The 20,069-nt window shown below is 49.4% G+C and overlaps 1 protein-coding gene across 1 annotated transcript in view; it reads left to right on the forward strand.

Moving 5' to 3' along the window:
- LOXL2 (lysyl oxidase like 2) overlaps positions 1-20,069 on the forward strand; it is a 46,629-nt gene that overhangs the window by 19,319 nt on the left and 7,241 nt on the right. Inside the window, 10 exon segments of the mRNA XM_063420091.1 lie at positions 1,705-1,916; positions 8,795-9,008; positions 12,313-12,387; positions 12,389-12,460; positions 12,462-12,498; positions 15,889-16,040; positions 16,338-16,347; positions 16,814-16,971; positions 18,425-18,590; positions 19,713-19,956. Coding sequence (XP_063276161.1) covers positions 1,705-1,916; positions 8,795-9,008; positions 12,313-12,387; positions 12,389-12,460; positions 12,462-12,498; positions 15,889-16,040; positions 16,338-16,347; positions 16,814-16,971; positions 18,425-18,590; positions 19,713-19,956 — 1,340 coding nt within the window.

Below are 20,069 nucleotides of genomic sequence, written 5' to 3' on the forward strand. Positions count from 1 at the left end.
CTCTAATTTTTTTTTGTTTTTTCAGAAGCTCTTTTGTAACCGCTCGCCACAGAGGATCTTTTCCAGCCAGGATTTATCCCTGGGGCTCTGCAGGGTTGGTTTGTGCCCTCAAGGAATCTTTTCCAGCCAAAATTTACCCCCTCCAGACAGGATTTGTGCCCTCTGCAATCTTTTCCAGCCTGGATTTTCCCCCTTCCAGCCAGGATTTGTCCCTGGGGCTCTGCAGGGTTGGTTTTTGTCCTCAGATTTTTTTTCCCAGCCCAGATTTACCCCCTCCAGACAGGATTTGCTCCTGGAATTCTGCAGGACTGATCTGTGCTCTCAAGGATGTTTTTTCCAGCCAGGATTTTCCCCCTCCAGCCTGGATTTGCCCCCTCCACCCTAGATTTGCTCCTGAGGCTCTGCAGGGTTGGTTTTTGCCCTCAGATTTTTTTTCCCAGCCTGGATTTGCCCCCTCCAGCCTGGATTTCCCCCTGGAGCTCTGCAGGGTTGGTTTTTGCCCTCAGATTTTTTTTCCCAGCCTGGATTTGCCCCCTCCAGCCTGGATTTCCCCCTGGAGCTCTGCAGGGTTGGGTTTTGCCCTCAGATTTTTTTTCCCAGCCTGGATTTGCCCCCTCCAGCCGGGATTTGTCCCCGGAACCCTCCAGGGCTGCTCTGTGCCCTCACTCGGGCCCCAGATGTGAAATCCATCCGTGACTCACTGGCTGTCCCAGGTCAGGGAGGAGGAGCTGGGGAAACGCTGCTGTCAGCACCTTGGAATCCCAAATTCCACAAAAAAACCAGTGAAAAACCCAAAGCCTTCCCTGCCAGGGCTCCCAGCTCCCTGCACCTGGAATTCTGCGCTTAAGCAAAGCTGAGCTGGGTTTATTTCCACAGGGACTAAACTGAGGTGAAAACAGCGCTTGGAATTGAAGTGACAAAGCAGATTTGTTACAGAACTGCTTATAAAATAAATTAGAGCTTTTTTATTTTTTATTTTTTTAATGAGGAAAAGATTCCTCATGCAGAGGATGGATTCACACAAGGTGGAAAGGTTTGTTTCATAAAATCCCAGCAAGGTTTGGGTTGGAAAGGAGCTTAAAAATCACCTCATTCCACCCCTGCCACGGCAGGGACAGCTCCCTCTGTCCCAGGGTGCTCCAGCCTGGCCTGGGACACTTCCAGGGATCCAGGGGCAGCCACAGCAAATCTGGGAATTCCATCCCAGCCCCTCACAGGGAAGGATTTTTCCCAATATCCCATCAAATCCTGACCACAGTTGAGCTGTGATCCCACCTGGAATTTCCAAACCCCATTTCCCTACACCCCAGCACCATTCCCATTTCTTTTCCACCTACAGAACTTGATCACAGCTGGGCTGTGATCCCACCTGGGACTCCCCAGACCCATTCCCTGCTAACCCAGCCCCGTTCCCATTTCTTTTCCACCACAGGACAGTTGAGCTGTGATCCCACCTGGAATTCCCCAAACCCCATTTCCCTACAACCCAGCACCATTCCCAGTTATTTTGTGCTCACAGAACTTGCCCACAGCTGGTCTCTGACCCCACCTGGGACTCCCCAGACCCCATTTCCCTACAACCCAGCATCATTCCTGTTTATTTTCCACCCTCAGAACTTGCCCACAGCTGGTCTCTGACCCCACCTGGGACTCCCCAGACCCCTTCCCTGCTAACCCAGCCCCGCTCCCTCTTTCCCTCCCCAGAACATGAACATCCAGGTGGAGGACATCCGCATCCGCGCCATCCTGGCCACCTACCGCAAGCGCGTCCCCGTCACCGAGGGCTACGTGGAGGTGAAGGACGGGGGCACCTGGAAGCAGATCTGTGACAAGCACTGGACCATGAAGAACTCCCGGGTGGTCTGCGGCATGTTCGGCTTCCCCAGCGAGAGGAAATACAACGCCAACGTCTACAAGTAAGGGCGGGTGGAGAGAAATGGGGGTGTGTGGGTGGAAAAGTCTTTTATTGCGTTCTCAGGGTTGCTGTTCCCAAGTCAATCAGGTTTTGGAGCTTCCCTTGCCCAAAGGTCTCAGGCCGGAGCCAGAGCAGCCAGGCTGAGTCCCCAGTCCTCAGTTTAATGGTAAAAAAAAAAAATTGGTAAATTAAATTAAAAAAAAAAAGGTAAATTAAAATAAAACATCCCAAGGTTGTTTATTGTCCATCATCTCCCAGCTCTGTCCCAGCTCTGCAGGGCGTCCCCAGCAGAGCAGGACTGGGCGGGTCAGAGGGTCCCGGGCCCTTTGTACCATTCCCTGACCCAACCACGGCCACAAGGAACTTTTTATTGACAGAATCTCACCAATGCTCACTGCCTGTGTTAACCTGGCATTTCTACTCTGAACCAATCCTTGTGACACAGCTCAGCAGAAAATGGGGATGAGAACAAGAACAAGGAGGGCAGGACCACTCCCCAATTCCTCCATAAAATAAAAATCCTAAATTCTCCATTTACACTCTGTGATAAACTAACTACTGCTTATTTTGAATTCTCCCAGCTTGTGATTCTTCACACCCTGAGGGCATTCACTGCCATGGCAGGGATCAGAGGCAGTGCCCTCCTGGGCTCTGTGTGAGGCTGCCTGAGCCCCTGGGACAGACCCCAGACCCCCTGTCCGGTCCCCAAACCCTTCAGGGTGGCCACAGGGATGTCCTGGACTGTGACATGGCGTGGCTGAATCAGCCTTGTGAAGGCAGAGCTGTCACGGTTGGTGCTGCTAGAAATGAGAGACTTGACACTGCCAATAAATCAAGCAGCAATTCAATTTATATTCAATTATTCAAGTAATTGATTATTTGGCATGGTAAAGTGTGAGCAAAGGCAGCGCTGGGTACAGTGGAAGGATTTTCCCTTCTGACTGCACACCTGGACGTGCTGGGATTTTATTGGCTGTATTCATACATATTAATGAGATTTTCTCAGCTTATTTCCAATTTTTATTGTCACTATTCAATACCTAGAAGTCGTAAATCTGTGGTGGTGATGTTTGGTTCCTGTTCAATTTCTGTACTCCATTGCGATCCATTTTAGATTTCAATAATCCAGGGTGTACATCCAGGATTTTTATCCCAGGTGGGGTCCAGCTTCTCTTTTCCAGGTCTATCAATCTTTGTCAGTGATGTCCAATTTCCCTTTTTAAGAACCATAAATCAGCGAGCTGAAATCTTTCTTCCATATCCAGGATGTTTTTCTACCATTCTGTGAGAAAGCTTTTTTCCAGTCTAAAACTACAGTTTCAAATTCTTTAATACCAAACAAACTCCTAAAGTTATAATTCAAAGTTTGAGGAGGGTTTGCTTCCACCAGCACAGCTCGTTTCCCTCAAACCCATCCCTGAGATTCCCACCCCCTGCAGGAGCAGGGAATAAATCACCTCCAGACAGACAAAGTGGATTTTTCCTGCTTCCACTTGTGGCCTTTCCAAGAAAAGCATTAAGCCGGAGCATCTGGAACCTTAAATAAAAGGGTGCTCAGGAGCTGTCCAGAAATTGGAAATGGAAAAACTGACGGGAGGTTGCTCAGCAGCAACTCAGAAAACTCAAAAAAGCTGAAAATCCCATTGAATTGGGCTGGAATTAGGGATGTGAAGCGCTCCCAAATCCCAGCCCAGGAGATCTCAGTGCCCCAAGGCCTCCCTCCCTCTCCTCGTTCTCGGCCTTGCTGGGCTCCAGCACCCACAAATATTTTGGAAAAGACGCCGAGCATTATCCCAGGTCAGGGAAAAGAAAAATGGGGATGGCTTTTATTGGGTGGGAGAGGCTCGTAAAGCTTTGGCAGCTGCAGGGTTTTGTTTGTCAGCAGAGTTTAAAAGCTGAATTCTTCCTTGGGCTGCTTCCCTCGGTGTTCAGCTGGGGTTACTGGGAAAGCTCCCAGTTCCGGGCTGGGAATGACCTTGGATTTGTGCTCACTGGGATGGTGACCAGTGTCACCTTCTCACCCGGGCCAGGGGATGCCTGTCCCACCTGGAGAGGGAAGAGCTCGAACTGTGGAATTGCTGTGCCTGAATTTTCCCTCTGGATCAGCCTGGCTGCGTTTTGTTCCTCTCATCAGCAAAATCCGGATCCTCTGGAAAGCTCCTTGGCTTGGAACAGCCCAAAGGGAAAATCACAGGAACAGCACAGGGAAAAGCAGGAATGAGGAACCCGCTGGAATTCTGTCTGCAGGATTCCCAGGATGCTTGTCCCACGTGCTTTGTTTCGGAAAGGGAAAAACTCATCCTGGAGCTAAACCCCCTCTCCCTGTGAAGCTGCACAAAAGTCCTTTCTCCTCCTTCCTCCTTTAATTTGAGAATCCCCCTCTCCCTGGAGCAGCTCCTTCCCCGCTCCCAGAAAAGCTGGGATCAGGTTTCTGCTTCCCCTTCCCACATCCCCCGTCCCACTGCCCCAGCCCTGCCTGCCGAGCTCCTGCACGCTGCTGGAGGAGAAACGATTTACAGATGGATCTTGCTCGAAAGAAAACAACTGAGTTCATCGTTGTCCCCCTGCCAGGGGTTTATTCCTGGCTGGAACTCGGCCTCTGGAGCTGACAGCGCGATTTATGTTCGGAAATGAAACAAATCTGAAGCTGAGTCCCTGCTCTTGTCCGTCCCTCGTGGTGGGTTTTATGGAGGAGTTGCTGTAACTCCTCCTCCCAGTTCCTGCTCTGGCTGGGAAAGCAGAATTTAATGCGTTTTGCTGATGGAGAGAGGAGAAATTCGGGATCACCGAGATGGACCTGATGCCTTCCTGAAGCCTTTGGGACTCGACAACAAAATGGGAATTTTGTTTGATCCAGGATCAAACAGCCACTCCCAGTTTAACCAGTCTGCTCACCCCGTTATGAGCCCACTCAGAGGCGCTGGGCACTCATCACTTCCATATTTGTATGAAGAACTCTCCTGGTTTGTTTTTCCCTGGAAAATCCAGGATCTGAAGGGCTTCTGGCTTCCCTCCCTCCTCCTGAGGCTGAAGGCAGCACCTTGATGGCTTCAGGAGCTCCCCAGGGGTTGAAACCTCTGCCCACAGCTCTGGAGGAGCTCCCCAGGCTCTGCTCCCTGGGATTTGGGGGAATTTTCCTGCACTTTGTGTGCAGTGATTTCCTCTCCGCTCCCCAAATCGTGGAATATCCCGAGTGCTCCTCAACCAACCCTCAGCCCTTGGCTCTGCTCGTGCTTTGTTTGAAGCTCTTCTGGGGTGCAAACCCCTCTCTCCTCACCGGCAGAATTGGTTTGAATTCCAGCAGGGATGTCCATTGCAGAAATGGTTTGAATTCCAGCAGGGATGTTCATTGCAGAATTGGTTTGAATTCCAGCAGGGATGTTCATTGCAGAATTGGTTTGAATTCCAGCAGGGATGTTCATTGCAGAATTGGTTTGAATTCCAGCAGGGATGTTCATTCCCACCTCTGCCCTGAGCAGCGTCACCCCGGGCTCCCACGGATCCTTTTGTGTTAAAAAGGAAACACCAGCAAAGCCCCGAGGTTCTGGCTGTAAGGATCAGCTGAATTCTGCTTTTTTTCTTTGCCCAGACTCAGTCTGGGGACACGAGGTGGGGTTTTATTTCTCCCCAGGGCTGGTAACACCATCCAGATGTCGCTGCCTCATGAAATTTCCAGGATGAGGTCATTGTTTGCTATTCTGAGGCATCCCCATCCCTGCTGCCCTGAGCCGGGCTGGTTCTTGTCTGCTCTGGAGTTCACGGAGCTCTCTGGACCTGTCTGAAGGAGGAAAATTCTCCTTCAGTCCCCCCTCCTGTCCTGAGCACAGCTGGGAAGTGCCTGCTTTGTGTCACATCCTCCCTGGGTTTATTTCTTTTTAAATTTTTACTCCATTCCTCTTTTCCCATCCTTTTTTCCCTCCATTCAGGGGTCCCTGGCAGCTCTGCTGTGCCACAGGAGGGTTCTGACAGTTCCTTTTCCAGGCAGGGCCCTGCTGCTGCTCCCTGGGATGGATCCCAGCCCTGCTCCGTCCTTTTCCAGCACCGTGGGATGCGATCCCAGCTCCTCTCCAGCCTGGCTGGATCCGTCCCCAGCCCCAGCCAGGGCAGGTCAGGTTCCAGGAGGGATTAGGGAGAGGCTGGGAGCCAGGAGAGCCCTTCTGCTGAGCTGGGCAGAAAAGTGAGCCTGCAAAATCGAAATCCTAAAGGGAAAACCTGGGGAAAAAAACCTGGGGAAAACCTGGGGAAAACCTGGGAAAAACCTGGGCAGAACCTGAGAAAACCTGGGGAAAACCTGGGAAAACCTGGGAAAAAAAACCTGGGGAAAACCTGGGGAGAACCTGGGAAAACCTGGGAAAACCTGGGGAAAACCTGGGGAGAACCTGGGAAAAACCTGGGAAAACCTGGCAAAACCTGGCAAAACCTGGAGAACCCTGGGAAAACCTGGGAAAACCTGGGGAAATCTGGAAAAATTGGGGAAAACCTGGGGAAAACCTGGTCCTGCCCCAGCAGAGTTCCCAAAACCCCTCAGAAAGGCTCCTTGCCCCTCTCCAGCTGCTGCCCGGGCTCTCTGTGCTGCACCAAACCTCAACCGCTGCTTTTTGTCCCCAAATTCCGCCCACCCGGCTGTGCCAGCTCATCCCTGGATCCCGGCTCAGCCTGGCAGAGATCCCTGGAATCTCTCAGCACCGGGATCACCCAGAGCCACGTGGAGATCCCAGCAGGGCTCGGGATCACTTCCCTGCATTTTTATCTCCTTTTTTTGAGGCTGACCTGCCCCGTATTTCCATCCCTGTCCGCTCCAGCAGCCTCCCAGTCCGGATGGAGCTGGATTCCTGCCCTTTCCCAGTTTGTCACACGTGCCCTCCCCTCCTCAGGAGCGCCTGGAGCAGCTCCAGGAGCTTTGGGAGCCAGAGCAGGAGCTGCTGCCAAGCTCTGCTGTGAACACGGCAGCAGGGGACTCTCGGAAATCGCTCTCAGGTTGTTAACACAGCTCCGGGAGGATTTGGATTTTTCCCAAAAAAAATCTGAGAGTTGCTGCTCAGCAAAAGGGGAAGGGATTTTTTGGGGTTTTCCAGCCTGGTTTGTGTATTTGGAATTATCCCTGGGGTGGGATCTGCTCTCCTGGGATGTCTCATTGGATTCCTACTCAGGTTTTTTAGTTCTTGCTGGGATTTATTTCCTTTGAGGGGGTTGGAATTGATGATCTTGGAGGTCTTTTCCAGCCGGAATCATTCCGTGTTTTTAACTGATGCCTCAACAGAGCCACGGCGTGGATGAACGGATCAGCCTCTGTCCAATCCTCACTTCACCCCGGGAAAATTGTCCCAAAATTCACCCCAAAAATTTCCCTCCCAAAAACTTAGCAAAATACCTTTAATATTTTTTATTTTTCATTTCATGTATCCCCAACTTTCCCCCAAAAAACTTAGCAAAATCCCTTTATTTATTTATTTATTTATTTATTTATTTATTTATTTATTTATTCATTTATTTATTTATTCATTTATTCATTTATTCATTTATTCATTTATTCATTTATTCATTTATTCATTTATTCATTTATTCATTTATTTTGCATTTCACTGATCCCCAAACTTTTCCCCTTTTTCTCCCTCCAGGATGTTCACCAGCAGAAGGAAGCAGGGCATTTTTCCTCCCCAAAACTTACCTCCCAAAAACTTAGCAAAATCCCTTTATTTATTTAATTTTTTGGGGGGGTTTCACGAATCCTCACCTTTTCCCCTTTTTCTCCTCCAAGATGGTCAGCAGTAGAAGGAAGCAGGGCATTTTCCCTCCCAAACTTAACAAAATCCCTTTATTTTTATTTTTCATTTCACAGATCCCCAACTTTTCCCCAAAAAACTTGACAAAATCTCTTTATATTTTTTATTTTCCCCAGGATGTTCACCAGCAGATGGAAGCAGGGCACTTTTCCTCCCAAAATTCCCTTTTTTTCTTCTTTTTTCCCCATGGATGCCCAACTTTTCCCCAAAAAACTTGACAAAATCCCTTTATATTTTTTATTTCCCCCCAGGATGTTCACCAGCAGACGGAAGCAGGGCAGGGCATTTTCCCTCCCAAAACTTAGCAAAATCCCTTTATATTTTTATTTCCCCCAGGATATTCACCAGCAGAAGGAAGCAGGGCATTTTCCCTCCCCAAAACTTGACAAAATCCCTTTATATTTTTTATTTCCCCCAGGATGTTCACCAGCAGAAGGAAGCAGGACAGGGCATTTTCCCTCCCAAAAACTTTACAAAATCCCTTTATATTTTTTATTTTTCCCCATTGATCCCCACCTTTCCCCCTTTTTCCCCAGGATGTTCACCAGCAGATGGAAGCAGGGCACTTTTCCTCCCAAAAATCCCTTTTTTTCTTCTTTTTTCCCCATGGATGCCCAACTTTTCCCCAAAAAACTTGACAAAATCCCTTTATATTTTTTATTTCCCCCCAGGATGTTCACCAGCAGACGGAAGCAGGGCAGGGCATTTTCCCTCCCAAAACTTAGCAAAATCCCTTTATATTTTTATTTCCCCCAGGATATTCACCAGCAGAAGGAAGCAGGGCATTTTCCCTCCCCAAAACTTGACAAAATCCCTTTATATTTTTTATTTCCCCCAGGATGTTCACCAGCAGAAGGAAGCAGGACAGGGCATTTTCCCTCCCAAAAACTTTACAAAATCCCTTTATATTTTTTATTTTTCCCCATTGATCCCCACCTTTCCCCCTTTTTCCCCAGGATGTTCACCAGCAGATGGAAGCAGGGCACTTTTCCTCCCAAAAATCCCTTTTTTTCTTCTTTTTTTCCCCATGGATGCCCAACTTTTCCCCCAAAACTTGACAAAATCCCTTTACATTTTTATTTTTTATTTCCCGCAGGCTGTTCGCCAGCCGGCGCCAGCAGCACTTCTGGCCGTTCTCCATGGCGTGCAGCGGCAGCGAGGCTCACATCTCCGGCTGCCGCCTGGGCGCCCCCGGCGCGGGGCACAACCGCAGCTGCCCGGGCGGGCTCCCGGCCGTGGTGAGCTGCGTGCCCGGCCGCGCCTTCGCGCCCGGCGCCCACGGCGGCTTCCGCAAGGCCTTCAGGCAGGAGGTGAGCGCGGCTGGACGGGTTTGGTCTCTTTGGGGTAGAGCTGGGAGTAAGGGGTTTGTGCTTGGATTTGGGTGTGTGTTAATTTGTATTTAATTTTTATTTAATTTTTATTTTTATTTAATTTTTATTTTTATTTAATTTTTATTTTTATTTAATTTTCATTTTTATTTAATTTTAATTTTTATTTAATTTTTATTTTTATTTTTTTTTATTTTTATTTATTTTTAATTTTTATTTATTTTTATTTTTATTTTATTTTAATTTTTATTGAATTTTTATTTTTATTTAATTTTCATTTTTATTTATTTTTAATTTTTATTTATTTTTAATTTTTATTTATTTTTATTTTATTTAATTTTAATTTTTATTGAATTTTTATTTTTATTTAATTTTAATTTTTATTTAATTTTAATTTTAATTTATTTTTAATTTTAATTTATTTTTATTTTATTTTAATTTTATTGAATTGTTATTTCATTATATTTATTTATTTATTTTTATTTTATTTTAATTTAATATTAATTTTTAGTTCATTTTTAGTTCATTTTTAGTTCATTTTTATTTTTATTTAATTATTTAATTTTAAAAATTTCATTATTCTTTCATTTCTTATTTCATTCTTATTTCATTCTTATTTCATTCCTATTTCATTCCTATTTCATTCTTATTTTTAGTTCATTTTTAGTTCATTTTTATTTTTATTTCATTATTCTTTCATTTCTTATTTCATTTCTTATTTCATTTCTTATTTCATTCTTATTTCATTCTTATTTCATTCTTATTTTTAGTTCATTTTTAGTTCATTTTTAATTTCATTTTTGTTTCATTTTTAGTTCTTTTCTCTTTCATTTTTATTTAAAGCGCTGTTTTATGATCTGTAAGTTGGGAGGGACCTCAAAGCCCACCCAGTGCCACCCCTGCCATGGCAGGGACACCTCCCCTGCCCCAGGGGGCTCCAGCCTGGCCTTGGGCACTGCCAGGGATCCAGGGGCAGCCACAGCAAATCTGGGAATTCCAGGAATTCCTTCCCGAAATCCCGTCCAGCTGCCCGGGAGAGCAGGAAACCCCCGGAGGTGTCACCGTTCACCCCCGACCCCTCTGCACTCCCCTCTCCCTGCGCCCCCAGCTGAGCTCCCACCCCCCCAAATTCCAGCTCCGTCCCAAATTCCAGATCTATCCCAAATTTCCTCCCAAATTTCCTCCTGAATTCCAGGTCCATCCCAAATTTCCTTCCAAATTCCAGCTCCATCCCAAATTCCAGGTCCATCCCAAATTTCCTCCCGAATTCCAGCTCCATCCCAAATTTCCTCCCAAATTTCCTCCCAAATTCCAGCTCCATCCCAAATTCCAGGTCTGTCCCAAATTTCCTCCCAAATTTCCTCCCAAATTCCAGCTCCATCCCAAATTTCCTCCCGAATTCCAGCTCCGTCCCAAATTCCAAGTCTGTCCCAAATTCCAGGTCTGTCCCAAATTTCCTCCCAAATTCCAGGTCCATCCCAAATCTCCTCCCGAATTCCAGGAAAACAAGGCTGGAATTTGTCATTCCCAGCATCAGGGATAGGAGAGGGCAGCCAGGTGGGGCCAAGGGAAATTTTCCAGCTGCAGCCTTAGGACTGAGTGGGAATCTTGGAGGTTTTTCATCAGAGGATTTTATGGAAACCGTGAAAATTCAGATTTTGTGCCTGTTCCTGGGTGGTTTTAGGAGGGATCTCTTCCCAATAATGGGAATTATTATTGGTGGGAATAACGCAATCCCTGCCTGGATCCCAGGCTCTTCCCTGCAGCGGAGCCTGCAGGATTTAGGCCGGGGAGGTGAAAGGTTTTGTAAATCATTGTTAATCTCCCGAGCCCCACGCGCTGCCAAGTAATTCCTTAAGCCTTTGTTTGGGCTTTGCGTGTCCTTGGTGTGACCCCAGCCCGGAGAAAAAGCTCCAGGCACGATCCCAGTCGGAAAAGAGAAGGAATTTTGGTGTTCCCAAACCTCCAACTTTGCTCTCCCCACCCCAGCCCAGCTCTCAGGTGAAGCAGGAATTGGCAGCTCCCTGCTTGGCACTGGGTGATTCACCCAGGACATTAAATATTAAATTAAATTTAATTTATTGCTTATTTTATTTATATTTATTTAAATATTTAAATCATTTTAATTGATAAATCTTAATTAAAAATTAAATATTGTAAACCCGGAGATGAGTGGAGCTGGAGCTGCCTCTCAGCTGGGTGTTTCTGGCTGAAAATTCAGTTTATATTGAGTTGAGGTGCTGGGGCTGGGTTGGGCTCGATGGTCTTGGAGGTCTCTTCACACCCAGTGATTCTGAGATTCCGTGTGTGAGGAATACAGAGAACACATCAAAGGAAAAAAGGGCAAAATCCAAACTGTGGAGTTTTGTCATCTTTTCTTCTGTTAGAGCCAGAATTAATTGCACAAGAGATGGATTTTGTCTGGACTCCGATGTTTATTAATTCCTATCTATGTTACAGTCTCACAAGCTGTGAGTTGCAGCTAACAAAGTGAAAAATGGCTCTGTCTTTAACTCCTTCCAAGGTCTTTTTAAGGACAAATCTTCCAATTAAGAAATGACAGCTAAATTATTTTTACTTTTAACCCAATAACCAAACACCCCTGGCCCGCAATGTGAATTTTTCTACCCAATTACAAAAAACCACCCAGAGCCATGAAGGTGGTGAAAAAGAAAAACTTAGCCTGGGCCCTAAAACCTCAATGTTGCTTTATAGATATTAGTGTATTTTAAAACCTTAAACTCTGAGGGAAGGGGAAATTGGAGAGGGAAAGGGAAATTGGGAAGGGAAATTGGGAAGGGAAATTGGGAAGGGAAATTGGGAAGGGAAATTGGGAAGGGGAAGGGAAGGGAAGGGAAGGGAAGGGAAGGGAAGGGAAGGGAAGGGAAGGAAGGGAAGGGAAGGGAAGGGAAGGTTTGGGAAGGAAAGGAAAGGAAAGGAAAGGAAAGGAAAGGAAAGGAAAGGAAAGGAAAGGAAAGGAAAAGGAAAGGAAAGGGAAAGGAAAGGAAAGGAAAGGAAAGGAAGGAAAGGAAAGGAAAGGAAAGGAAAGGAAAGGAAAGGAAAGGAAAGGAAGGAAAGGAAAGGAAAGGAAAGGAAAGGAAAGGAAAGGAAAGGAAAGGAAAGGAAAGGAGGAAAGGAAAGGAAAGGAAGGAAAGGAAAGGAAAGGAAAGGAAAAGGAAAGGAAGGGAAAGGAAAGGGAAAGGAAAGGAAAGGAAGGAAAGGAAAGGAAAGGAAAGGAAAGGAAAGGACCCATGTGCATCACTTCTCCCGTGTCTGTGTCTTGCAGCAACCCCTGGTGAGGCTGAAAGGAGGAGCCAACACGGGGGAAGGCCGCGTGGAGGTGCTGAAGAACGGCGAGTGGGGGCACGGTGTGCGACGACAACTGGAACCTGGTGTCGGCCAGCGTGGTGTGCCGGGAGCTGGGCTTTGGCAGCGGCCAAGGAGGCCCTCACGGGGGCCAGGCTGGGCCAAGGTGAGCCCCCAGCACAGCTCCAGGGGGCCCTGGAGCCGGGAAAGTCCACCCACAAACACCGGAGGGTCACGTCCAAAAGGAGACAGAGGAGCCTTGGAAAGCTGTTTGAATAACGGGAGGTGGCACAGGGAGTTTCCCATGGGGTGTCTCCAGTTTTTAGGGGGTGCAGCCTCCTTTTTATCCTGATTTCCCTCCTTCTTTATCCTGATTTCCCTCCCTTTTTATCCTGATTTCCCTCCCTTTTTATCCCCATTTCCCTCCCTTTTTATCCCCCATTTCCCTCCCTTTTGATCCCCGTTTCCCTCCTTTTTATCCCCATTTCCCTCCCTTTTTATCCCCATTTCCCTCCCTTTTTATCCCCATTTCCCTCCCTTTTTATCCTGATTTCCCTCCCTTTTTATCCCCATTTCCCTCCCTTTTTTATCCCCATTTCCCTCCCCTTTTTATCCCCCATTTCCCTTCCTCATTCCCCACTGGCTGAGGTGCTTGACAGGTACAGGCTTCCCAAATCACCTAATGCAGGCAGACCCCTTCTATTTTCTTTTTGTCGTCCCATTTTGTCTTTTCCTTGTGTCAATCAGTGGAATTCCTGTGGAATTTCTGCTTCCTCCCATTGTTTCTTTCCTCCCTCAGTTTCCAGTTTTACTTACCAGTTTGTTTGTAAAGACAAATCTCTCTCATTCCTCTTATCAATCAGTTCAATCCCTCCCATTGTTTCTTTTATCTCTCCCTGTTGGTTTTTATCTTCCAGCAGACCCTGGGTTTGTTTGTAAAACAAATCTCCCTCCTTCCTTTCACTGAAGGAATTAAGGAATCTTCCACCCCCAGGAACATCCCACAATTCAGCGGATTTTTGTTGGATGTTCAATCTGAGCACCAGGAATTTCTTCCCTAACCTTAATGAATCTCTTGAGGCCAGACTGGAATTCTGTGACTTAGAAAGATTCCCTGAAAAAAACCTCTGGGGATGAGGAGTTTGACCTTTTGCTCAGGCAGATGTTCCACTAATTAATTCTTAATTATCTCATCTGCTGCTCTGAACTTCCCTTTGAGTTCTGCAGAACCACACCGTGGTGTAATGCATTACTAGAAGGTTCCTGGCAAAAAATCAGTCCTGGAGTCAGACTTCAGACGCTCCAATTTAAGAGCAGGACAGTAATTTAGCTCATTATAAATAGAAGGGCATTTGAACAGCTCAGAGCCAGGTTTGGGTTTGGATTTCCTGTCTTTGGGAGTTGGTTTAAATCCCAAAATGTGGTCAAAGACGAACTGGAACCACCTGGTGATTCCCACACCTCGTTCCTGGCGTGGAAATCCAAAAACAAAACAGAAAAAAAGACAGCAAACCCTTGTTGTGAGAATAACAAAAATAAAATTAAACCAACCCCTTGTTGAAGAATAACAAAAAAAAGAAAAAAGATGCTGAACCCTTGGGATAACAACAAAAAAAAAGTCACCAAATCCTTGCTGAGAGAATAAAAGAATGGGGAAAATTTTGGGAATTTTGGAAAGGGGAAATTCCTTCAGCTTGGAGAAGGGGAGAGAAGGAAACAGCACGTGGGTGTCCTGAGCCCGGGCAGCTTTAAAACGTGACCAAATCCGCTGGATTTGCCAAACCCCCTCTTTGTGGTGGGCTGGAATTTGCTGACGTGTGTTTATGCAGGAACAGCTCCATCATCCTGGGGGCAGCCACGTGAGGGAGGAGAACGTGGAACGCGCTGTTCCTCAGCCTGGATCCCTCGGCCTGGAATCTCCCTCTGGATTCCCATCCTTTTTTTTTTTTCCTTCCCATTTTTTTCCCCCTTTTCCCTTCTGCTCATCCATCGGTCCCTTGGCGTGGGTGACATCCCTGCAGCAGCCAGAGGGTCACGTTTTGGTTGGAAAATGAGATTTTTTTTTGGGCTCTGGGTGCACAGGGAGGTCTCTGAGCTCTCCAGGCCCTGTCCCTGTTTCCACTCGGTTCTGTTCCAGCTGTATCCTGGGAATTTGGGTTTTCTGAGGGTGCTGGGAAGGGTGGGGAAGGTCGGGTTTCACTGGTTAAATCAGCTCCCAGTGCCTGAACTGGGAGCCCCAGTTAAGGCAAACTGGGAGAGCAGCGCCTCCCACAGAGCTCAGGGTGTGGCAGGAGGATTCACCCCACCTTGAACAGACCCAGATTAAACAATTCACCTTTATTTCCACAAGAGGAGGAGACACTGAGCTCGTGGACGTGTTGATATCCTGGGAGGGAGAGGATGGAATTAAACTCCAAGGACTGGGAGAAGGCAAATGTTGGATGCACAGCCCCAGTCCTGGGGGTTTTAAATGCAGTGGCTTGGGAGGAAATACAATTTTGCCAATATTTCATCCCATTTTGGCTCCATTTCTGTGCCATAATTTCCCTAAGAGCAGCCCTGCCAGGGTTCTGTGGCTCAGGGAGGCCCTGCCTTTGCCATCTTTGTCATTTTTGTCACCCTTGTCACCCTTGTCACCCCACTGGAATGGCTTTGGCAGGCTGGGAATGCCGGCCTGGCTCCCTCCTGCATTCCTGGAGCTTCTCCCTGCAGCTCTGGTCGAGGCTTTCCTCCCCCTCAGCCTTCGGTGGCTGCAGAAGCTCCAGATGGGAACCACAAACAGGGTTTTAATGAGAGGGAGGTGAAAATAAAGGACAAAATTCCATTTCCCAGCAGCCTCCCCCGGGAATGTCCTCTGGCCCTGTCCCACTGTGGCGTGAGGGGTGGACACAGGGCCAGCCCAAACCTCATTAATTAACTGTGAGTAAAATTAAACCCAACACATTCACATCTCTGCCTCATTTTTCTAACCAGTTTTGGAGGCAGGAGCTGAGTTTTGTGGGAGGATCATTCCCTTCCACGTTTTCCTGATGGAAATTCCAATTTTCTGCTGCTGTTCGTCCCTGGGACGACCCCGATTATTCCATTTCTCTCGAGCCCGTCCTCTGCTGTTTCTCTCAGTGCTGGAATCCTCGAGCTGCCCAGATTTCTTTTCCTGAGCTCTCATTCCACCCTGTGGATGTTTTATTCACAGCCAGCGTGTCGATGTCCCAGTCCAGCGTCAGGAATGTCAGGCCTGGACTGGGAGCAGATTCCAGCACAAAGGCCCAGCCAAAAGGTCACAAATTGTGAATCCCTACAGCTGAGGTTTGTAAATTATGAAACAGTGGAAACTTGGCTTTTCCTGGGATTCTTGCATGCCTGAGTCGCAGAGAATACTGGAAAAAATTTAACGGTGAAATGTTAACAGTAATTTCACAGATTTTTGTTTTATTTTTTTAAAAAATCAGATTTTTTCCAAGTTTTTGAATGCTGGAGGTTGCTGTGGCATTCACAACCTGCTGGGGGCGTTTCCTCACCACACAAAAGGATTTTTTTCCCTGTTTTTTCCCCCTAGGAATGGGTCCCATCCACCTGAACGAGATCGACTGCACGGGCTTCGAGAAGTCGGTCACGGACTGCAAGTTCAACACCGAGTCCCAGGGCTGCAACCACGAGGAGGACGCAGCCGTGAGGTGCAACGTGCCGGCCATGGGCTTCCAGAACCAGGTGAGGAGCTGGGGGACGCGGGGCGTGAGGGAATTCTGGACAGGGACATCCAATCATTCCGGGATTTTTGGGGAATGAAAGCTTCTTCCCCAGCTGCTGCCCTTTCCCTTGGAATTTTGCCGTGGATTTACAGGTTCTGTGTCCTAAGTGGGGGCCACAGCCCCTACGAGGGCTGGGTCACTTCCAACTGGGAATTTTCAATCATTCTGGAATTTCTGAGGAACAAAACCCTCTTCCCCACCTGTTGCCCTTTCCCTTGGAATTTTGCCATGGATTTATGGGTTTTGTGTCCTGCAGCTTCGCCTGAGCAGGGGCCGCAACCTCTACGAGGGTTGGGTCACTTCCAGCTGGGGATATCCAATCATTCTGGAATTTTTGGGGAATGCAAGCTTCTTCCCCACCTGTTTTCTTTTCCCTTGGAATTTTGCTGTGGATTTACGTGTTCTGTGTCCTGCAGCTTTGCCTGAGCAGGGGCCACAACCCCTACAAGGGTTGGGCCACTTCCAACTGGGGATATCCAATCATTCCTGAATTTTGGGTGAACTAAACCTTCTTCCCCACCTGTTTCCCTTTCCCTTGGAAGTTTGCCATGGATTTACAGGTTTTGCATCCTGCAGCTTCACCTGAGCAGGGGCTGCAGCGTCTACGAGGGCTGGGGATATCAAATCCTTCTGGAATTTTTGGGGAATGAGACCTTCTTCCCCACCTGCTGCCGTTTCCCTTGGAATTTTGCCGTGGATTTACGTGTTCTGTGTCCCGCAGCTCCGGCTGAGCGGGGGGCCGCAGCCCCTTCGAGGGCCGCGTGGAGGTGCTGGCCGAGCGCAACGGGACGCTGCGCTGGGGCACGGTGTGCAGCCACAACTGGGGCACGGTGGAGGCCATGGTGGTGTGCCGGCAGCTGGGGCTGGGCTTCGCCAGCCACGCCTTCCAGGTGAGCCCCTGAGACCCCCGAACCGAGGAGGAGGAGGAGGAGGAGGAGGAGGAGGAAGAAGGAAGGAGGAGGAAGGAGGAAGGAACAGGAAGGAGGAGGAGGAAGGAGGAGGAGGAGAAGGAAGGAGGAGGAAGGAGGGAGGAGGAAGGAGAAGGAGGGAGGAGGAGGAAGGAGGAGGAGGAAGGAGGAGGAGGAGAAGGAAGGAGGAGGAAGGAGGAGGAAGGAGGAAGGAAGAGGAAGGAGGAGGAGGAAGGAGGAGGAAGGAGGAGGAGGAGAAGGAAGGAGGAGGAAGGAGGAAGGAGAAGGAGGGAGGAGGAAGGAGAAGAAGGGAGGAGGAGGAAGGAGGAGGAGGAGGAAGGAGAAGGAAGGAGGAGGAAGGAGAAGGAAGGAGGAGGAGGAAGGAGAAGGAAGGAGAAGGAAGAAGGAGGAGGAGGAAGAAGGAGGAAGGAGGAGGAGGAAGGAGGAAGGAGGAGGAGGAAGAAGGAGGAAGGAGGAGGAGGAAGGAGGAGGAGGAGGAGGAAGGAGGCTGGAGCTGCCCACGTGCTGCTGGAGCCGTTCCCTGCTCCGGCTGCTTCCTCCAGCCGATTTCCCGCCCCAAACCCCGGGAGCTGAGCACCTCCACACCCCTGAGCCGCGGCCTTTCCGACTGCCGGGCTCTGTTGGCACAGCCCGGGGAGTCCAGAGAGGAGAAGGCATTTTTTCCCCTGAGCTGAGGCTGCTGGAATTTGGACGAGAAAAGGCCCTTATGCTGCCCCAGCCCCGGGAGCATAAAGCCCCAGTGTGCAGAACAGGGCAGCCCTGTGTGCTCCCAGCCCTCCCAAACACCCGGGGCCAACGGGAGCCGTGGGACACCGGGGGTTTCTTTTCCTGGAAACTGCTCCCAGCTCGGACATGGACAGGTCTCATCAGGGTTTATTTTAGGTTCTTTCTCCCCTCCCCTTCTCCCAGGTTTTGGGGTTTGGGTGTTGATGGTGTGTCATTCCCAGGGGTTTTGTGATGATGAGAGGAGAGGGAATTTCATCAGGAACTGGAATGATGGGACAAGGGGGAACGGCTTCCTACTGCCAGAGGGCAGAGTTATGTGGAATATCAGGAATAAACCCTTCCCTGGGAGGGTGGGGAGGGGCTGGGATGGAATTCCCAGAGATTCCTTGGATCCTGGGAGTGTCCAAGGCCAGGCTGGAGCACCCTGGGACAGTGGGAGGTGTCCCTGCCCATGGCACGGGGTGGGACTGGATGAGCTTTAAGGTTTTTAAGGCTCTGATGACAAAAATTCTGCTTCCCTGAGTTCCCTGCTCCAGCATGCTTAGGCAAATCCTCCTGAATAACGCGGGGTTTTTGCCCTGATCTTCCCTGGTGGGAGAATCCGCACTTTAGGCAGGCAAATATTCCCCTGAGAGCCCTCAAACCCCAAGGAACGTGTGAAATTCCTTTTTCTGCCTTTACCGCCCAGGAAACGTGGTACTGGCACGGGGACGTCAGCGCCGATGACGTGGTGATGAGCGGGGTGAAGTGCTCGGGGACAGAGATGTCCCTGTCCCACTGCCGCCACGACGGGGCCCACGTGTCCTGCCCCAGGGGAGGGGGACGCTTCGGGGCCGGCGTGTCCTGCTCGGAGAGTGAGTAACGGGATGGATCCCAACCGGGAACGGGGGAACATGCAGGGGGAGCGGCGGGTGCGACCTCCTGGAGAGGGTCTGGCTGTGCCTTGGGAGTGTCCAAGGGCAGCCTGGAGAGAGCTGGGATGGTGGGAGGTGTCCCTGCCCTTGGTGGGGTGGGGTGGAAAATGGAAATGAGATGGAGAATGGAAATGGGAATGGGATGGAGAATTGAAACGGGAATGGGAACAGAAAGGGAGAGTGGGAATGAGGAGGCAGAGGGGGTGGAGATGGAAGTGGAGGTCGGGATGTGAGTGGGACAGGTGGGAAATGGGATGGAGAACAAGGATGGGAGTGAGGATGAAGATGGAGGAGAGGGGAGTGGAGATGAGAATGGGGAGGAGGATGGGGAATGGAGACGGAGGAAAATGAGTGGGGATGAGAGTGGGGATGAGATGGAAATGGAGATGGGGATGGGATTGATGGGATGGGATGGGATTGATGGGGTGGGATGGGATGGGATTGATGGGATGGAATTTAAGGTCAACTATCCCATATGGTGGATGGTTCCCTCCCAGGCTTTTCCCAGTCAAACTCAAGAGTAGGATTAATCCAGAAATTCAGGAGGAATTGTTCTTTTTGAGCGTGGTGAGGGGCTGGGATGGAATTCCCGGGGAGCTCTGGCTGCCCCTGGATCCCTGGCAGTGTCCAAGGCCAGCTCGGAGCTGGGATTGTGGAAGGTGTCCCTGCCCAAGGCAGGGTGGAATGGGATGGGATTTAAGGTCCCTATTCCTGTGTGGTGAATTGTTCCCTGCCAGGCTTCTTGTGCTCAAACTCAGAGTGGGATTAGATTGAATATTCAGGAAAAATCCTTCCCTGGGAGGGTGGGGAAGGGCCGGAATGGATTTTCTACAGAAGCTGTGGCTGCCCCATCCCGAGAAATGTCCAGGGCCAGGTTGGACAGGGCTTGGAGCAAACTGGGATAGTGGGAGGTGGAAATGGGCTGATCCTTGAAACCCAAACAATTCCATGACCCTGAGTGGGACTCACTGAGTGAGTCTGAGGAGCTCAGTGGCAGGACCACCCTCCACCTCCCTTTTGGGGCGCTTTTGTTTGATCCCCCCCATCCCTCCCTCCCTCCAGCCGCCCCTGACCTGGTGCTGAACGCGGAGCTGGTGGAGCAGACGTCGTACCTGGAGGACAGGCCCATGTTCCTGCTGCAGTGCGCCCTGGAGGAGAACTGCCTGGCCAGCTCTGCCCACAACACCTCGCTCACCTCGGGCTACCGGCGCCTGCTGCGCTTCTCCTCCCAGATCCACAACAACGGCCAGTCCGACTTCCGCCCCAAGAACGGCCGCCACGCCTGGGTGTGGCACGACTGTCACCGGTGGGTGGCACACGGGGGGCTCGGTGCCACCCCCAGCCCCTCCTGGGGAGAGCAACAAAGGGGTTTTGTCCCGGCCTGAGCCTCGGTTTGGTGGCTGTGAGCGCCATTCTCCG

The sequence above is a fragment of the Prinia subflava genome, chromosome 29, assembly GCF_021018805.1.
Source record: "Prinia subflava isolate CZ2003 ecotype Zambia chromosome 29, Cam_Psub_1.2, whole genome shotgun sequence".
Taxonomy (NCBI): Eukaryota; Metazoa; Chordata; class Aves; order Passeriformes; family Cisticolidae; genus Prinia; species Prinia subflava.